General features: G+C 50.6%; 1 protein-coding gene across 1 annotated transcript in view; it reads right to left on the bottom strand.

Moving 5' to 3' along the window:
• xirp2a (xin actin binding repeat containing 2a) overlaps positions 1 to 20597 on the bottom strand; it is a 60048-nt gene that overhangs the window by 21421 nt on the left and 18030 nt on the right. The window contains exon 2 of the mRNA XM_056301225.1: positions 9138 to 9258. Coding sequence (XP_056157200.1) covers positions 9138 to 9258 — 121 coding nt within the window. The remainder of the gene's footprint in view (positions 1 to 9137; positions 9259 to 20597) is intronic.

The following is a 20597-nucleotide window of genomic DNA, read 5'->3' as shown; positions in this document are numbered from 1 at the left end:
TCAACTGCCATGGCAGCGGTGCTTTAAACTGGCACTAGTGATAGCAGCGGCGGGGGGGGGAAGGATGGAGGAGGGAAGAAGTGCGACGGGGGGCTAGGAAAAGCCGACGGGGGAGGCGAGCGCTGCTGGTATGCACGACTCAGTGGCTATATTGAGCCGAGTCCAGGGCCGCTGACCTCTCTGTCACCACCGCCGGCCTGCCGCATGCGCTTAAAGGGAACCAATCGTGATTTCCAACATGATCTCCGTGTGTGTGTTGCAGGGCTAACACTTCATTAGCGGCCCAAATAATGAGAACTCGTGCGCGTGCTGCCGTCAAAAGGTATCCGCGGGGCAATCTGTGCACATTAAAAAACTACAACCCTCACTCGCTAGCTTGCTGCTACCTCTGGTGAGGTAAGTACATCCAAATAGACCACAGTGTATGAGGAAAGGCAAACAACAACGGTAAACACAGCTGCTGTGTTGAGGAGAGTCCGCCGGCTGCCAATGCCAGCAACACTTTCTGCACAATTTTTGTGTGCTTTTCAGAGACACTCAAGAGGACTGATCAGTATTATGGCTGCTAATGGAGCGTTATCCCTAAAACACACACACATATATACAGAGAGAGAGAGAGAGCGAGAGCGAGAGAGACGGACACAGATAGAGAGAGACAAGAGAGAGTGAGACAGATACAGAGAACAACAGCGAGAGACACAGACAGAGCGAGAGACACAGACAGAGAGAGAGAGAGGATGTTGAAAATCACGATTGTTTCCCAAACCTTTACGATTCAGTGCACATGTGACTGAAACACAGCAGTCGGGGGGGGGGGGGGTGAGGGGAGGGAGTTTGAGTTGACCGACAGCCAGTCATGACCAGTCATTTTTTGGAAGAACATGGACATCGACATGCTATTGGCTTGTTTCAATTTTGGTGGTTAGAAGACGTCTCGTGGTCCCTCAGTCTCTCAGTCTCAGCACCAGTTCACTCAGCAGAAGAGTTTGTTGGTGTACAGGGCATCTGGTGAGCGAACTAGAGTTTGCTGGTGTACAGGGCATCTGGTGAGCGAACTAGAGTTTGTTGGTGTACAGGGCATCTGGTGAGCGAACTAGAGTTTGCTGGTGTACAGGGCATCTGGTGAGCGAACTAGAGTTTGTTGGTGTACAGGGCATCTGGTGAACGAGCTAGTGTTTGCTGGTGTACAGGGCATCTGGTGAGTGAACTAGTGTTTGCTGGTGTACAGGGCATCTGGTGAGCGAACTAGTGTTTGCTGGTGTACAGGGCATCTGGTGAGTGAACTAGTGTTTGCTGGTGTACAGGGCATCTGGTGAGCGAGCTAGTGTTTGCTGGTGTACAGGGCATCTGGTAAGCGAGCTAGTGTTTGCTGGTGTACAGGGCATCTGGTGAGCGAGCTAGTGTTTGCTGGTGTACAGGGCATCTGGTGAGCGAACTAGTGTTTGCTGGTGTACAGGGCATCTGGTGAGCGAGCTAGTGTTTGCTGGTGTACAGGGCATCTGGTGAGCGAGCTAGTGTTTGCTGGTGTACAGGGCATCTGGTGAGCGAACTAGTGTTTGCTGGTGTACAGGGCATCTGGTGAGCGAGCTAGTGTTTGCTGGTGTACAGGGCATCTGGTGAACGAACTAGTGTTTGCTGGTGTACAGGGCATCTGGTGAGCGAACTAGAGTTTGCTGGTGTACAGGGCATCTGGTGAGCGAACTAGTGTTTGCTGGTGTACAGGGCATCTGGTGAGCGAACTAGTGTTTGCTGGTGTACAGGGCATCTGGTGAGCGAGCTAGTGTTTGCTGGTGTACAGGGCATCTGGTGAGCGAACTAGTGTTTGCTGGTGTACAGGGCATCTGGTGAGCGAGCTAGTGTTTGCTGGTGTACAGGGCATCTGGTGAGCGAGCTAGTGTTTGCTGGTGTACAGGGCATCTGGTGAGCGAACTAGTGTTTGCTGGTGTACAGGGCATCTGGTGAGCGAGCTAGTGTTTGCTGGTGTACAGGGCATCTGGTAAGCGAACTAGTGTTTGCTGGTGTACAGGGCATCTGGTGAGCGAGCTAGTGTTTGCTGGTGTACAGGGCATCTGGTGAGCGAACTAGTGTTTGCTGGTGTACAGGGCATCTGGTGAGCGAGCTAGTGTTTGCTGGTGTACAGGGCATCTGGTGAACGAACTAGTGTTTGCTGGTGTACAGGGCATCTGGTGAGCGAACTAGAGTTTGCTGGTGTACAGGGCATCTGGTGAGTGAACTAGTGTTTGCTGGTGTACAGGGCAGCTGGTGAGTGAACTAGTGTTTGCTGGTGTACAGGGCATCTGGTGAGCGAACTAGTGTTTGCTGGTGTACAGGGCATCTGGTGAACGAACTAGTGTTTGCTGGTGTACAGGGCATCTGGTGAACGAACTAGTGTTTGCTGGTGTACAGGGCATCTGGTGAAGGAACTAGTGTTTGCTGGTGTACAGGGCATCTGGTGAAGGAACTAGTGTTTGCTGGTGTACAGGGCATCTGGTGAGCGAACTAGAGTTTGTTGGTGTACAGGGCATCTGGTGAACGAACTAGAGTTTGCTGGTGTACAGGGCATCTGGTGAGTGAACTAGAGTTTGCTGGTGTACAGGGCATCTGGTGAGTGAACTAGAGTTTGCTGGTGTACAGGGCAGCTGGTGAGTGAACTAGTGTTTGCTGGTGTACAGGGCATCTGGTGAGCGAACTAGAGTTTGCTGGTGTACAGGGCATCTGGTGAGCGAGCTAGTGTTTGCTGGTGTCCGCCTGCACGTGAGGCAGCTAAAGAATCCCTGTACCTGTAAGAGACCTGCACGCGACACGGCGACGACAGCGGAGTACAAGCAAAAGCATTATCAGAGCCGCGAGGAGGTGACGGACCAGGCCGTCCCAGCTCCCGTCCACAATCGGAGCCAAAAATCCACTCAGCTTCCCGTTTGGGTTGTCGGTGACCAGCGCGTTGGGACGGCGCCGCCCTGACAGCCGAGTCAAGGGGAGCAACACTAATGGAAATGTCAGCTGCGGCCGACCATTTGTTGGTAACCGACGGAGGCAACACGGGCGTAATAATTGAGTTGTCAAACCTATCAGAAGAAGTTCTTCACACAGAAGCTGAAACGGCCCCGGAGGGGCTTCCTGGCGCTCGACTAAGCACTTTGTCTCTAATTTGCTATGGTCGCAGAATATTCCGGATCTGATGGCTGCTGGTTGCGTCTGGTCCAAGGAAACAGGAGGCACCCATACATGTTTTATGACAACCCACTAATCCTAATGGAATCACAGATCCCCGCTGCAACACCGATATCCTATTCTGTGTGAAGATGCGGCACTTGGAGTCCCAACAGCGGGGTTTTTTTTCTCCTTTTCTTTCTTTCATACCCCCCCACCCTCACCCCCACCCCCATTTTATCTTGTTTCTGATTTACAGTAAAGATGTCCTGGCGCGGCTCAGCCCCGGGTTGCGTTGCGCGAGCCCCATAATCAACGCAAAACCCATCCGACTGTTTTCGATCCGTCTCCGTCGACGGGCGCTCCTGTAGATAATCACTTAATCGCTCAACTCAATCACGCCGCGGTCGCCGCGGCGCCCACAAAGGTGGCTGTTACGCAGTCGGAAGGAAACTGCCGGCGAGTCACACGCGTTGCTCACCTTATTAATCTGGGTGCGTAGCTCTGTGCTTCAGCCGACGATAGAATCCGGAGGAACGGAAGCGGTTTTCTTTTGGTTCTTTCCCCGAGTTTCTAGGCGGCGCAGCGCGGCAACAGGAGGCCCCGCGGTCGACCGGCGTTATCGCAGGACGGAAACCCAACCCGGGGCAGAGACACGTTGAGGGTTGGAGACCAGCTCCGACAGTGAGGCCCAGGCGTCCAGCGACAGCTGATTTTATTTTAGACACCCCCCCCCCAACACATACACACACACACGCCCCTAAAAAAATAGTAAAGACTGATGGGACGGGGGGACGGGGGGTGGCTGGATGTGCGCTGGCTTTTTTTAGACGAGGTACCCGACATGCCCTTAACCTTAAGTCACGGCAGGCTTATGGACGCAGACGTCCTAAACCCCGGCTCAGAAATAAACGGATGCTTGCTGGTCCGTCCACTTTTCCCCGGAAGGGGAAGACGGGAGATATCGTTCCAGAAGGAGACGGCGGGATGGTAACGGGCCGAGCGTCGCCGCAGATAAAGGCAGCCGTTCCCAGCAAACCCAGACAGGCATTTCTAAAGGCCCGCGTGTGCAGAATGGCCCCGGGCACCGGTATTATAGGTCGAGCAGGTTCGAGTGTGCTACAAGAAGACCGATAAATCATGCGAAGGTGGCGGATCACGCCTCAGGGCAGGCTAGGCCCTGGGTAATATTGAGGTCAGTGGGTTTTTTATCTCCCCACGTTGGGGGAGTCTTTATTTTTCCAGACCTGTACGTACTGCTCCGGCTGACACCAGAACCAGGACCGTTTCTACAGGTGGTACCTGTGGATGCAGCAGGGCGGCGAGACTACACCCGAGTCAGAAACCCACGCCCTTAATCCTGCCCCACAGAATGAACGACAGAAACCAGACAGGACCGAGAGATGACTCAGATACTGTAAAACGAGGCCGGATGTCACACGGCTGTATTTCTTTTCTTTCTCCTGTTACCCTCCCTGCTCTGCTCCTTCCTCCCAGCCCTCCTCCTCTCACGAGACCAAAATATCACAGCAACACCGGGAAAAACTACAGAGCATGTTCTGTCTTTCCTTCTTCCTTTCTCTCTTTCTTCCTTTCTCTCTTTCTCCCGTTCTCCCTTCCTTCCATCCTTTCTCCCTTTCATCATTTTTCCCTTCTTTCCTTCCTTCTTTCCTTCCTTTCTGTGTTCCTTCCTTCCTTTCATTCAGTCTTCCCTCCCTTCCTTTCTTCCTTCTGTCTTTCCTCCCTTCCTTTCTCTCTTTCTTCCATTCTCCCTTCCTTCCATCCTTTCTCCCTTCCTCCCTTTCATCATTTCTTCCTTCCTTTCTTTCTTCCCTTCTCCCTTCCTTCCATCCTTTCTCCCTTTCATCATTTTTCCCTTCTTTCCTTTTTTCCTTCCTTCTTTCCTTCCTTTCATTCAGTCTTCCTTCCCTTCCTTTCTTCCTTCCGTCTTTCCTCCCTTCCTTTCTCTCTTTCTTCCATTCTCCCTTCCTTCCATCCTTTCTCCCTTCCTCCCTTTCATCATTTCTTCCTTCCTTTCTCTCTTCCATTCTCCCTTCCTTCCATCCTTTCTCCCTTCCTTCCATCCTTCCTCCCTTTCATCATTTCTTCCTTCCTTTCTTTCTTCCATTCTTTCTCCCTTCCATCATTTCTTCCTTCCTTCCTTTCTTCCATCCTTTCTCCCTTCCTTCCATCCTTTCTCCCTTTCATTTCTTCCTTCTTTCCTTTTTTCCTTCCTTCCTTCTTTTCTTCCTTTCTGTCTTCCTTCCTTCCTTTCATTCAGTCTTCCTTCCCTTCCTTTCTTCCTTCCGTCTCTCCTCCCTTCCTTCCAACATCCTTTCAGAAGACAAAAATAAAAGAGGTAAAGTAGAAATACTGCAGGGGACTTTCTTTTCTTTCTCGCTTTCCCCAGGGTCATCATGTCCATCGTGATGACCCTGGGGTGACGACAAAGCTCCTCTTGAACCAGGTAACCTCTCGCTGGGCCGGGGTCTCCATTCCCTGTCTCAGAGCGAGACGGGTCTCAACACAGAACCCGTGTCTGGTTTATGACACTCAGAGAGGGGCCATCTCCGCCCGGCCAGCCGCTCATATGAACCAGCATCACTGCCGCTTCCAAATCCTTGTGTGACAAACACCGTTGGTGTGTGTGTGTGCCCGAGCAGGCCGCGGCGGTGCATCGACTACAGAAAATAAAAGGCTGGTTATCAGCCTGCCGGAGAAGCTGCACTTGTCTGATAATCCCGCTGAAATTGTGCATGGGTTTCCTGTTGCCGATGTGGAGGGCGAAGGCGCTGGTGTGGAATACCTAATGACGGCCTGGGCGAGACTGAGTGGCTTCAAAATTAGTCTGACAGAAATAAATCTGAGTTGTTGCATCATGTGTATTTAACGCACCGCTTGATTTGGGCTTCAGATGAACATGATGTGCGCCAACGCAACGCGTGAGGCGAAATGTCTGAAAAACGAGACAGAGACGAGAGTGAATTCGGTTTCCTGTCTGGACTCAGACTATCACCGGTATCTACCTCCAGGTCATTTTATGTATGTATGGATGGATGTATATACACTGTATGTATGTAGTAGTGTATGTCAGTATTTATCATTTTCACGCGCTACAATACTGCATCAGGAGGGAGGGGTTGTCGCTCTTCCTCGGGGTAAAAGCTTTGTTGGTCCGCGGGGTTAAAAGTGTTCCAGCCATCACGAGAGGCAGGTAGAGGAAAGGTCATCTGCGACGTTTATCTCAACAGAATGTGACCCATCACCACTCCTTCCAGGCCACTCGGGGAGGGGGGGGGGGGGTCGATACTCGCCAATAAAAGTCAAGCCGGTTCCGATTCCCAGCAGACGCCACCGTCTTAAGGGGTGAATCCTGTCCGGTATCGGCCACCGGGGACTCAAAACCGGAACGAACCGGGAGAGCCGATGCTCCACTGTTTCGAAAAAAAAAGAAGGAGCACGGCAGAAAAAACCATCATCAGCTGTCAGGCCGAGATTAGTTCGCATCAGGAGGACGAAACCCTCCACCTTGGCGAGGCGGAGGCATCACGGGGCTCCACCGCTTCCGTCAGAAACGGGTTTTTCATTTCACACAGACGCAGAACGTTTAGAAGAGACACAACGGTTAGTTCTGTCTGTCTCTGTTGTCGTCCACGACATATTCATGGCTCCCAGGTCTGACAGCCACGGCGGTACGGTACTGAGCTGGCGTGGGCCCCTCACGGCGCCGCCGCCGCTGCGATGCCCGTGACGCCGGCTAAACAACATTACGTATTTAAAAAGGACGGGGGCAGGAGATTTGAAGGTGAGCTTTGGGTCTTTTTTAAGCGCCGTTAGTCAGCCACCGGGCTTTTTTTGAGCGCCACAGATTTCGGAGAATGGGGTCCTTCACCCCCGCCACCGCTGTCGGTCATTCGACCTGCGCTGCACTGCTGTCATCGAAACATCGCTGCCAGGCTGTCAGCTGAGACAAAAGCCTCAAATAGGGAGCAGCAATGCAGGAATGCAGGACACACACGGCCGCCTCCAGTTTTAAACACTAAATCTACATTTTTACCGAGCCCAGTTTGTGTGTGTGTGTGTGTGTGTGTGTGTGTGTGTGTGTGTGTGTGTGTGTATTTTTGTTTTTGTATGCAAGCATGCGTGTCTGCATTGGGCCTTTTTTTAGAGGCAACACTTCCTCAACACCTTGAGGCAATTTTCTGTCAACATGTCCAACATAGTAGACTATAAACTATCACCATCCAGGCCCCCCACACCCCCCCTCTCTAGCAGGGATACTCTCTCTCTCTCTCTCTCTCTGTCTCTCTAGCAGGGATACTCTCTCTCTCTCTCTCTCTCTCTCTCTGTCTCTCTAGAAGGGATATTCTCTCTCTCTCTCTCTCTCTCTCTCTCTCTCTCTCTCTCTCTCTCTCTCTCTCTCTGTCTCTCTAGAAGGGATAGTCTCTCTCTCTCTCTCGCAGGGATACTCTCTCTTGTTTCTCTCATCTCTCTCGCGCTCTCTCTCTCTCTCTCTAGCAGGGATGATATCTCTCTAGCAGGGATACTCTCTCTTGTTTCTCTCGTCTCTCTCTCTCTCTCTCTCTCTCTCTGTCTCTCTAGAAGGGATATTCTTTCTCTCTCTCTCTCGCAGGGATACTCTCTCTTGTTTCTCTCGTCTCTCTCTCTCTCTCTCTCTCTGTCTCTCTAGAAGGGATATTCTTTCTCTCTCTCTCTCGCAGGGATACTCTCTCTTGTTTCTCTCATCTCTCTCTCTCTCTCTCTCTCTGTCTCTCTAGAAGGGATATTCTTTCTCTCTCTCTCTAGCAGGGATGATATCTCTCTAGCAGGGATACTCTCTCTCTCTCTCTCTCTCTCTCTAGCAGGGATGATATCTCTCTAGCAGGGATACTTTCTCTCTCTCTCTCTCTCTAGAAGGGATGATATCTCTCTAGCAGGGATACTCTCTCTCTCTCTCTCTCTCTAGCAGGGATGATATCTCTCTAGCAGGGATACTCTCTCTTGTCTCTCTCTATCAGGGATACTCTCTCTCTCTCTCTGTCTCTCTAGCAGGGATGATATCTCTAGCAGGGATACTCTCTCTTTTCCCTCTCTATCAGGGATACTCTCTCTCTCTCTGTCTCTCTAGCAGGGATGATATCTCTCTCTCTAGCAGGGATACTCTCTCTTGTCTCTCTTGTCTCTCTCTCTCTATCAGGGATACTCTCTCTCTATCAGGGATACTCTCTCTTGTCTCTCTCGTCGCTCTCCCTCGCTCTCTCTCTCTAGCAGGGATGAATCTCTCTAGCAGAGATACTCTCTCTTGTCTCTCTCTCTCTATCAGGGATACTCTCTCTCTGTCTCTCTAGCAGGGATGATAGCTCTCTCTCTAGCAGGGATACTCTCTCTTGTCCCTCTCTCTCTCCATCTCACAAAAACAACACCTCTGTAACACCTCTCCAGCTACGTATGCACGTTTGTGTGTGTGTGTGTGTGTGTGTGCGTGTGCACGCGTGCAGTAAAATGTATAAAAGTCTTCCTTTGGTTCCCTGTTTATGACCCCCACATGCACGTAATGGAACGTACCGTACCTCTCGCCATAAGCTCTATCTTTGTGTACACTGCTATCAGCAGCAGTGGAAAACAAACTGCAGCTCGCCAAACGACTGTTGCTATCACAGTAATGGGGGCGCAGGATCTGGCAAGCCTGTGGCTTCCCATTAAAGACCTGCCAGATCGGTAGGGGAGCCTTATCTGGCAATGAGTGATCTAGTAACGGTTTAGACGCGATGCTTTATGAGAAAAGTTTATCGCATGAACCAAATGAGACACCGTAGTACATCCAAGCAGCCTCGTGTTACTGTGGCATAGTGTGTTGTATAGCACAGCGGTCTGAGAAATCAATGCCGATGGGAGTTGCAAAAAAACCAAACTCTGATCAAACAAAATCCCCCGTCACAACAGAAGTCAAAGCAACATGAAGGTATGATGAGCGGCGTGGTACTTACAAACACTGGGGTCTTGAAACGACGCCATTTTCTGTTCTGGTGTCGCGTCAGTCCTGTGGTCAAACTGAGCAACACCGGACACTGTTCTTCTGGATGGGGATGTATGGACTGGTGTCACTTCCTGGTCAGAGAGAGAGAGAGAGAGAGAGAGAGAGAGAGAGAGAGAGAGAGAGAGAGAGAGAGAGAGAGAGGGAGAGAGACAGACAGACCGCATGAGAGAGAGACAGAGTGAGTGAGTGAGAGAGACAGCGAGAGAGAGAGACACACACACACACACACACACACACACACACACACACACACACACACAGAGACCGAGAGCGAGACAGAGAGACAAAGCGAGCAAGAGAGACAGACATAGAGAGAGATAGACATAGAGAGAGTGAGACAGACATAGAGAGAGTGAGACAGAGAGAGAGATTACAGGAAACACCTGTGCTCTTTCAAAGGGGAGGTGTGGAGGTGACTCAACTGGTCATCATAACTGGCTGGCTTTATCCAAAACCTTGGTGCACACCCTTCCCCACACACACACACACACACACACACACACGCGCACGCACACACACACACACACAGCAACACACACATGCACACACAAACACACACACACACACACACACGGAGGTAATGGAGGGTGCAGGCGGTAACAAAACACAACCTAAACATGAAAAATGATACACTCAAGTGTGCGGTGACATTGAAGCTCTGAATCCCGTGAGACGTTTACAGTCAGATGGAATATCTGTCATCTGGATAGAGAAAACAAACACACACACACACACACAAACACACACACACGCACACACACACACACACACACACACACACACACACACACACACGTTAACACACAGAAGTGTGTGAACAAACACAGATGACCTTGAGACACTGTGTAAAACAGCGCCCGGCGGGGCAGTGGGAGCAACCGGGACAGTGGGTTGAATGTTAATGCCCCGCCGGCTGTGGGCGGGGCATGCCCCCAGCCGGCGGCCCCGCTGATCAGAAGGTGTGACAGCCTCCGTAAACGCCGTGTCCTTGATGCACGCCGTCTTGTTTTCCCCGTGAAGCGTTTTGTCAAAAACCTGCCAGTCTGCCAAAGCAACGAGCCTATTCACTTGCAAATCAGCCCACCGGGCGCCCACCCCTCGCTGTGTGTGTTGCTATATGTGTGTGTGTGTGTGTGTTGCTATACGTGTGTGTGTGTGTGTTTCCCACAGTATTTGCAAATCAAATCTATTCCTCGTAGCATTCTTGCAACGACTTCTCGCAGGGCGCCACTGCAGCGCGACAACAAACACACTGACAACTCTACATGACAAAGCCACCTGGTGACACACTCACACACACACACTCACACACACACACACACTCAAACTCACACAGACAACTTTCTCTCTCTCACACACACACACACACATAAAGACAAGGACACACGTTGCGGGCACATGTAAACACAGCTTTGTGTGTCTAAACGGTGTGTTGTGTCCTTGTCAGTGCTGCAGTGAGGCGGTGCTCTGCAGTACACACACAGTATTCTTCATGTTTTTGTAAACTGTCAAAATACCTGCAAGTATTTCCCCCCCACACAGAAAACACCCGTGTGCATCAACTGCACAGGTTGTGTACACTCCAAAGTCACGTTGCTGTGTTTACTCATATTAGCTTCAACGGTTTTAGGTTTTTACTCTCTTACGGTTACGTGTTGTGTAGCGTTGATTAAGTCTCTGCATGAGTTGTGCACCAAGTCCAACTCAAAGTAATGCGAAAGCACACTTATGCTGCAAATAAAGCCGACACAACCACACATTCATACAACAAAACACACACACATGCCCTGTGAATTACCATTTACATCTGTAAATATTACACTTACCGCATCAACACACACACACACACACACGCACAAATACACACAGCTCCCTCCCTTCTGCTCTCCCTCACCTTCATCTGTGGGAGAGCACACACACACACACACACACACACACACACACACACACACACACACACACACACACACACACACACCGGGAGGATGATGCCACATGGTGACACCGGGCTGTACACCAGTGCCTCCTTGGAGTGCCCATCTTCCTCAATGTCGGGGTCCTCGCTCTTAACTCCCTGCCTCCCCCTCTCCCCTCCCTCCTGCTTAAGCGGCCCTCATACTGAATAAACTCACCCATAAGCCTCGAGGAGCGTCATACCGCGTCTAAAGAGGCCGCTAACCACGGCTCCCCGGTGCCCTGCGTCTGCTGCCAAATTAAACTGCACTTGCTGAGCAGGTTGTCTTCAGTGGCTTGTTGCCTTGCTCAAAGGATGTGTCAGATCATTATGGCGCTCATGTGCGGGGACGTTGATCAGGGTCGGACTGTGTATTTGAGTGTTAGTGTGTGTGTGTGTGTGTCTCCTGGATCGCCATCGTGCCGCGGTAGAGAAGCTTGTGTGTAGCAATGATCCCAAGAGCTGTGCCGTCCGGAGCTTGGCTCCTGGAGGGTCCCCCAAGGTGGACGGGTCAAGGGGGAGGTTCCAGATGAAGCGCGATTCAACAAAGACCTTAATGGTGGAGCTGTGGGAGATGTCTCCGGGTTGCAACGGCAGTGAAGGTGGCTGAAGGCTGCAACAGAGGGTGGCCCCCCCCTGGACTCTGGCCACCCTGCTCTGCACCGTGTGGCGGCTGCAGGAGCATCAGCCACGCCACGTTGAAAGCTGTCACGCACAGGCGTCCTCCCATCAGGTGGCTCCAGGATCAGCCTCTACACCCACCTGAGGACCCAGAGGAACCCGGAGGGAAGACGGTCATACTCGACCCCGAGTGACTGCCACTGATGATGATGATGATGATGATGTGTGTGGTATGTGTTATGTGCGTGTATGTATGTGTGTGTTGTGTGTGTGTGTGTACCGATTTAAACTCCGAGCAGTAGCAGGGCGAGGAAAAGTAAACCGTGGGACTACTGTATTTGCTTTGGCTGTCGGATTCAGTTTGGAGGTCAAAGGTCAAGCGGAGAGGCGAGTCAGACATCGGTGTCAAAGGCTGTTGATTGATTCAGCTCACGGGGGGCGGGGTGCATACTTGACTTGGCGGTTTATGAGATTGGGTGTAAATATCAGGTCAGGGCAGAGACGAGTGCCTCGAGGAGGACGAGGGTATTGGAGATGTCTGAATTTAAAATGAAACTGAACGCACACTTGACGGTGTTTCATTTCAGGAAAACCCTCTTGCAACAGGATAAGTAGGTCAGTCGCTTTCCCTGTCAAGTCTCCATCCGAGCCATCTCGTCTAGCGCTGGCTATGAACATCTCATTTTCACCAAAAAGAGTTAAGAGCGGTGTACGACGCAGTAAATGCCCTTCTACCCGTGCGACGAAGCCTGTTTCTAGAACGATCTACTATCAAGTGACTCTACTTTAGCGGTTTCACCCCATCGTGGGTGCATCTCTACTGGAAAATATCTCAAATAGTCACACCGCTCAATGTTTGGACACACGTTCTCTATCCACGCCAGCCTCGCATGTGGTCAACCTGACGGTGTCTCTCAGGCGACGGCTGTCTCTCCTCCCGCGGCCACCTTTAGTGAATGTCTAGCTATACTAGCGATGTTCGGCTTGAATATATGAGCACTTTGCTATCAATGAAAGTAAAGTTTGAACTAAACTCCAGCAGCGAGCGGTTAAAGCGGCTGCAGCTGGGACATGTTAGCACGTTAGCATGGGATGGAGAGTTAGCGCTTCACCCTTTTACTACCCAGGACAGATGGCTGCTTACTGCAACTAGCCTAGTCCATGTATAAAACTGTGCTGAGTATTGTTCCAGAAAATCTGAGCACGCACACACACACACACACACACACACACACACACACACACACACACACACACACACACACACACACACACACCACTGTACATTGGCACAGCAGTACAGTACAGGACTCCTCAAGTCTGCCTTTCCCTGCACGTGCAACTTGGTTCACAGTATAATGATAATAAACTGAACTGAATAAAATTGATCTGAATTGGCTTGTATAATTAAGGAAAACGACAAAAACAATGGTCATTAAGTATTCATATTTTTTACGGTTATCAGCTAACCAAGGTTTATTCAGGTGAGCGTTGCTTGCGATGCTTGAGCATCTTACAGTCGATTCAAACATTTCTCAATCAATCAATCAATCAATCAATCAATCAATCAATCAACCAATCAGTCAATCAATCAATCAACAGATAAATCAACCGGTCAACAAATTAAGCAATTAATCGATCATTTTCAGTCAATCAATCGATCGACAATCAACCAATTATGCAACCGACCCATCAACCAATCAATTGATTGATCGACCAATCAATCAATCAATCATCAATTGTAGGTGTCGATGGGAGCAATGTGTTCCACAACAGAGAACGCTGAGCAGTACCACCCTGTCTCCATTAAAAGTCAGAGAGCTCTCTCTCTCTCTCTCTCTCTCCATATGTTCTGGTGGAACCCTCTGTTCCACTCAGCCGGGGGGGGGATGGATGGATGGATGGAGGGAGGAGGGAAGGAAATCTCTCTGCCTCCCTCCAACAGACTTGCAGAGTTAACAAGGGACAGGGTTTGCTGAAATCTGTCCAAACGTTGCCAGCCTGTCACAAGAGATAATCCTTGCGGAAAGGAAAAAAAAAAGAAGAAATCTCACTTGATCCTCTTAACGGCGCGAGGCGCTTAATGAAATCAATGCCGGCCATCCAGGACCGCTTCATGTGTGACATAACGCTACAAAGAGGTTCGACAGGTCTCGTGTCAGTGCTGGAAACCATGGAAACCTCGGATGATAATCCACGCCACACACACACGGACACACGTAACGCCTATTAACGGGCGGCGGCGCTGACGCTGTGACAGTTTTGGGAGACGTGTCAGCCCCCCCCCCCCCCCCCAACAACCAGCACTCCCACGTCACCACACGCCAGACTCGAAACTGAAGCGTGGTGCGGATGGTCTCCGGGGAGAAGCTGTCTGACGGTCGCTACCTCAAGCGTCCTACGTCTCAACCCCCGACCCCCCCCCCCCATCTCATTTTGCCCCCCTCCAACTCCCCCTATCTCATCCTCTGCCCACCTCCAAGTCCCCCTGTCTTATCCTCTGCCCCCCCCCGCCCCACGTCACTCTTTCTGGCCTTCACCTACACCGCCTCTCTGTCCTGCTTGTTCTCACCTCTAAGTTCATTACTCCCCCCCCCCACCCCCCAAACACACACACACACACACACACACACACACACAGAGCCATCTCCATGTCTGCGGTGGTTTTGATCAGGCTGAAGACGGTTGCCAAGAAATGAAGTCCCAGGTACCGACTCACTCTGTGGGCTTTTTATTTTAAACTGAATCCACACACATCTATAGTGTATGAGAGCGCGCACGCACACACACACACACGCACACATGCACGCACGCACACACACACATACATATGCACACACCCTGATACACACATGCCCACATATGCACACACACATACACACTCGCACGCACGCACACACACATGCACACACACATACATATGCACACACCCTGATACACACATGCCCACACACATACACACATATGCACACACACACACATACATATGCACACACCCTGATACACACATGCCCACACACATACACACATATGCACACACACATACACACATACGCACACACACATACACACACATGCACGCACACACACACACACACATACATATGCACACACCCTGATACAAACATGCCCACACACATACACACATATGCACACACACATACACACATACGCACACACACATACACACACATGCACGCACACACACACACACACATACATATGCACACACCCTGATACACACATGCCCACATATGCACACACACATGCACACTCGCACGCACACACACATGCACACACACACATACATATGCACACACCCTGATACACACATGCCCACACACATACACACACATGCCCACACACATACACACATATGCACACACACACATACATATGCACACACCCTGATACACACATGCCTACATATGCACACACACATGCACACTCGCACGCACACACACATGCACACACACACATACATATGCACACACCCTGATACACACATGCCCACACACATACACACACATGCCCACACACATACACACATATGCACACACACATACACACATATGCACACACATGCATGCACACATACATGCACACGTACACGCACACACACCCTTGCACAGACGCGCGTACACGCACGTACACATCCGCCACGCAGCAAGGAGGCGCGCACACGCGTTTCCATTTCACACAGCGCCCCCTCGCTGTGAGATGGCGCTATTGTTTCGCCACCATGTGTAAACACAGGAGGAGGCTGATGGGGACACCGAGCTGCTTTTTGGATGGCGGTCTAAAAAAGAGGAGAAAGATGGCCGTGAACCGGCGCCGTTCTCGCTCCAGCTAAGACAGAGCGGCGCGTGACTCCGAGTCCTCTGCGCCGCGTATTTAAAGTGACGGGTTCTTTCATAACGAGATTAGCGACGCGAAATGTAAAAAAAAAAAAGGTACCCAAGTCTGGATGAAAGGGGATGCAAACTGTGGATTATGACGGCTGTGGGTGACGCGTTCCACCCTTTAAAGCCGCATTGTGGACAGCGCCGCTCTTCCATCATCAATAAAGGATGAAGTACGCGTTTCGCTCGAGGGGAGCCGGGCTTTGGCTCACGGTTTGGAGGTTTTTATCACTCCTCTCTCCTGTTGACGTCTTCACGACAGCTTGCTTCCCCCCCCCCCCCCCCCCTTTGAAGGTCATCCAGAATCTCAAGCTGTCCTCGCTTTCTCTCCCCTCCGCGCCTTGGCAGATGCCTCCCTTCTCCAGCGCTGTTTGTTTTTGCACCGGGCGCCATAAGCGCTCCGCTTTACAAGCCAACAGCACATTCTCTTCTCTCCCGCCGCCACGCAGTCCTCCACCGACCGGCCTCATTACGGCTAAACACAGGCATGGCGACAACCGCCCACATCAATATTTCAAGCACTCCCGGGCCACAAAAGAGTCACAGTCCAGAGAGAGAGAGCGAGAGAGAGACAGAGAGAGAGATGGGAGTGAGAACGAGGGAGAAAGCTGAGAAAAGGGCCAGAGGGGAAAAGAGAAAAGAGAACGCGTTGGTATGGAGAGAGAACACAGAGGACAACAGAGAGGGAGAGTGATGCTACAACTTGGAAGAAATGCATGGAGACAGATCCAAGGACTACCACCATGCACAGAGATATGGATGAGGGTTGCAAAGACAGACAGGGAGAGAGACAGACAGACGGACAGACAGAGAGTGAGACAGAGAGCAAGCGAGACAAAGAGAGTGAGACAGAGACGGAAAGAAACAGAGAGAGACAGAAAGAGCAAGAGAGACAGAGAGTGAGACAGAGAGAGAGAGAGACAGCAAGACAGAGAGAGAGACAGAGAGAGAGAGACAGCAAGAGAGAGAGAGAGAGAGACAGAGACAGAAAGAGAGAGAGACAGAAAGAGCAAGAGACAGAGAGTGAGACAGAGAGAGAGAGACAGAGAGAGACAGCAAGACAGAGAGAGAGAGAGACAGCAAGACAGAGAGAGAAAGAGAGAGAGAGACAGCAAGACAGAGAGAGTGAGACAGAGAGAGACAGAGAGAGACAGCAAGACAGAGAGAGAGAGACAGAGAGTGAGACAGAGAGAGAGACTGAGAGAGAGACTGAGACAGAAAGAAAGAGAGACAGAAAGAGCAAGAGAGAGAGAGAGACAGCAAGACAGAGAGAGAAAGAGAGAGAGAGACAGCAAGACAGAGAGAGAGAGAGACAGCAAGACAGAGAGAGAAAGAGAGAGAGAGACAGCAAGACAGAGAGAGTGAGACAGAGAGAGACAGAGAGAGACAGCAAGACAGAGAGAGAGAGACAGAGAGAGAGACAGAGAGTGAGACAGAGAGAGAGACAGAGAGAGAGACTGAGACAGAAAGAAAGAGAGACAGAAAGAGCAAGAGAGACAGAGAGTGAGACAGAGAGAGAGACAGAGAGACAGCAAGACAGAGAGAGAGACAGCAAGACAGAGAGAGAGTGAGACAGAGAGAGAGAGAGACTGAGACAGAAAGAGAGACAGAAAGAGCAAGAGAGACAGAGAGTGAGACAGAGAGAGAGAGAGACAGCAAGACAGAGAGAGAGAGAGAGTGAGACAGAGAGAGAGAGACAGAGAGAGACAGCAAGACAGAGAGAGAGAGAGAGAGAGAGAGAGAGAGAGAGAGAGAGAGAGAGAGAGAGAGAGAGAGAGAGAGAGACAGCAAGATAGAGAGACGGCAAGAGAGACAGAGAGAGACAGCGAGAGAGAGACCATGTCTGAGTGTGTGTGCTAGCTAGAGAAGACAGCCGGAGAGAGAAATACAGAGTGAGAAATACAGAGTGATTTGGAGGGAGAAAGATGAACAGACACACTGACATGATACGAGGCAATTACGGCCCAGGCCTCAGCCGGGGAGGCAGATGGAGGGAACAGAGGAAGAGGAGGAGGAGGAGGGTGAGAGAAAAACAGAAGTTAGGGGATGATGGCTAGCTTGTTCAGTGTAAATAGGGTTGTGTGGGCTGGGAACGTTAGCAGTGACTGTTTTTGTAAATCAAACCCAACTGGGGCAAAAGAAGATTAAAAGAATTTTCAATTTTTCTCCAACCTGAGTTTTAACTCTTTAATTTTGCCACCGTGCATACGAGTTATTGTTTCCTTCTACTCGCAGGTTTCATTTCAGAGACTGATTCAACACCGCTGCTGAACGCAGCTTCTCAACTGTCTTACAGCACGGCATACACAGGAACAGAGATAGACAGAAAGACAGACAGACAGACAGACAGACAGCTAGTTGTCAGGCAGACAGACCAACAGACAGTTAGTTGGTCAGACAGACAGACAGCTAGTTGGTCAAACAGACAGACAGAAAGACAGACAGCTAGTTGGTCAAAGAGACAGACAGACAACTAGTTGGTCAGACAGACAGACAGACAGCTAGTTGGTCAGACAGGCAGACAGACAAACCACTAGTTGTCAAACAGACAGACAGACGGACAGCTAGTTGGTCAGACAGACAGACAGACAGCTAGTTGGTCAAAGAGACAGACAGACAACTAGTTGGTCAGACAGACAGACAGACAGACAGCTAGTTGGTTACAGACAGACCAACAGACAGACAGCTAGTTGGTCAGACAGACAGCTAGTTGGTCAAACACACAAACAGACAGACAGACCACTAGATGTCAAACAGACAGACAGATGGACAGCTAGATGGTCAGACAGACAGACAGCTAGTTGGTCAAAGAGACAGACAGACAACTAGTTGGTCAGACAGACAGACAGACAGCTAGTTGGTCAGACAGGCAGACAGACAGACCACTAGTTGTCAAACAGACAGACAGACGGACAGCTAGTTGGTCAGACAGACAGCTAGTTGGTCAAAGAGACAGACAGACAACTAGTTGGTCAGGCAGACAGACAGACAGCTAGTTGGTTACAGACAGACCAACAGACAGACAGCTAGTTGGTCAGACAGACAGCTAGTTGGTCAAACAGACTGACAGACAGCTAGTTGGTCAGACAGACAGCTAGGTGGTCAAACAAGACAGACAGACCACTAGATGTCAAACAGACAGACAGACGGACAGCTAGATGGTCAGACAGACAGACAGCTAGTTGGCCAGACAGACAGACAGCTAGTTGGTCAAAGAGACAGACAGACAACTAGTTGGTTAGACAGACAGACAGACAGACAGACAGACAGACAGACAGACAGACAGGCAGACCGGCGATGGAGATCATCTGTTATAGAAAGTGTCTATGAACAGGAGGCCTACATTCGGTCGCTCTTGTGCCAGTTTATTTCTGTGTTTTTGTTTTTCCATGTTTGTTTTTTTCAATGAAAGCTGAATAAGTTCACCAGGACACAACGTTTCCTGGGAGACACGGTCCATCACTCATCTGGGTGACCTCTTCAGTCTCACCTGACTGCGGTAGCCCACCTTATACAGTTATGCCACTGTATTGTTTATAAGGCAGGGAAGAGACCGAAGAGGTCACTCAGATGAGTGATGGACCGTGTCTCCCAGGAAACGTTGTGTCCGGATTGAACCGATTCACCTTCCTGCGACTTGCTCACCTGCATTACTGCGCATGCGTCAAGACACATCCTGTTTGTTTTTGTCTCACGACACATAGACATGTTTGGGATCTGTATCCTCTTACAGGGCTTCTGTCAACGGCGTGAAAGAACCCCGCGGTGCTAAAACACTTATTTATTTAGTTCTCTTTTGGAGGGCTGATGAAACATTCATCCACAGCTTTCCCTTGGTGGCACTCGCGGTGCCATCCTGTCAGAATCCTTCTCTTATGTGGACTTGACAGACCATGGATTCTGACTTCTTCTTTTCTTCTTCTTTTTTTGACTCTTTAGAGGAGCAGAGTACGGCCTTCACTCAAAACGCATTCAAAATCAATTCTTAATGTCTGTTTGATTTAAACGGGATGAAGAACCACGCGGGCGGGGTTCAGCACATCAGGACAATTCTGGATGCGAGAGTCAGTCAGAGTGTAATATTCAAAATCCGCTGTCAGGGGGTATGCGGGTGGCGTGGCGGTCTGTTCCGTTGCCTACCAACATGGGGCTCGCCGGTTCGAATCCCCGTGTTACCTCCGGCTTGGTCGGGCGTCCCCCCAGACACAATCGGCCGTGTCTGCGGGTGGGAAGCCGGATGTGGGTATGTGTCCTGGTCGCTGCACTGGCGCCTCCTCTGGTCGGTCGGGAGAACTGGGGGGAATAGCGTGATCCTCCCACGCGCTACGTCCCCCCGGTGAAACTCCTCACTGTCAGGTGAAAAGAAGCGGCTGGCGACTCCACATGTATCAGAGGAGGCGTGTGGTAGTCTGCAGACCTCCCCGGATCGGCAGAGGGGGTGGAGCAGCGACCGGGACGGCTCGGAAGAGTGGGGTGATTGGCCGGATACAATTGGTAGAAAAGGGGGGTGGGGGGCTGTCGATTGAGTCTTCGTCCCCTCTAATAAAACGGTAAAAATGTGAAAACGGATGTTAGCAAAATGCATTTACTTGATGCTGCGGTGACACATCAGCTTGAAACACCACTATACTTCCATGTGTCAACATTCAAGCAATTCTTGAACCGCTGAGATGCAGAAACCGTAACATGGAGCTTCTCCACAAACCCCGTCGGTCTCGCGCTGCCCACGTGGCTCCACCACCGAGGGGGAGATGTTCAATTATTCATGTTTCCAACTTTGTTCAATCATCATGATGCGCACGGGTGGCTATGGAAACCAGTCGGCTAAGACACGCATGAGTTTTCTTCATGTCAAAATACACACTACAGAAATGCCACGTCAAAACTGAGATATTATTCAGCCAAATCCCCGTAACAAGAAAACTAATCCTCC

The sequence above is a fragment of the Lampris incognitus genome, chromosome 21, assembly GCF_029633865.1.
Source record: "Lampris incognitus isolate fLamInc1 chromosome 21, fLamInc1.hap2, whole genome shotgun sequence".
NCBI classification, from domain to species: Eukaryota; Metazoa; Chordata; class Actinopteri; order Lampriformes; family Lampridae; genus Lampris; species Lampris incognitus.
This window is presented reverse-complemented; position numbering and strand designations above follow the sequence as displayed.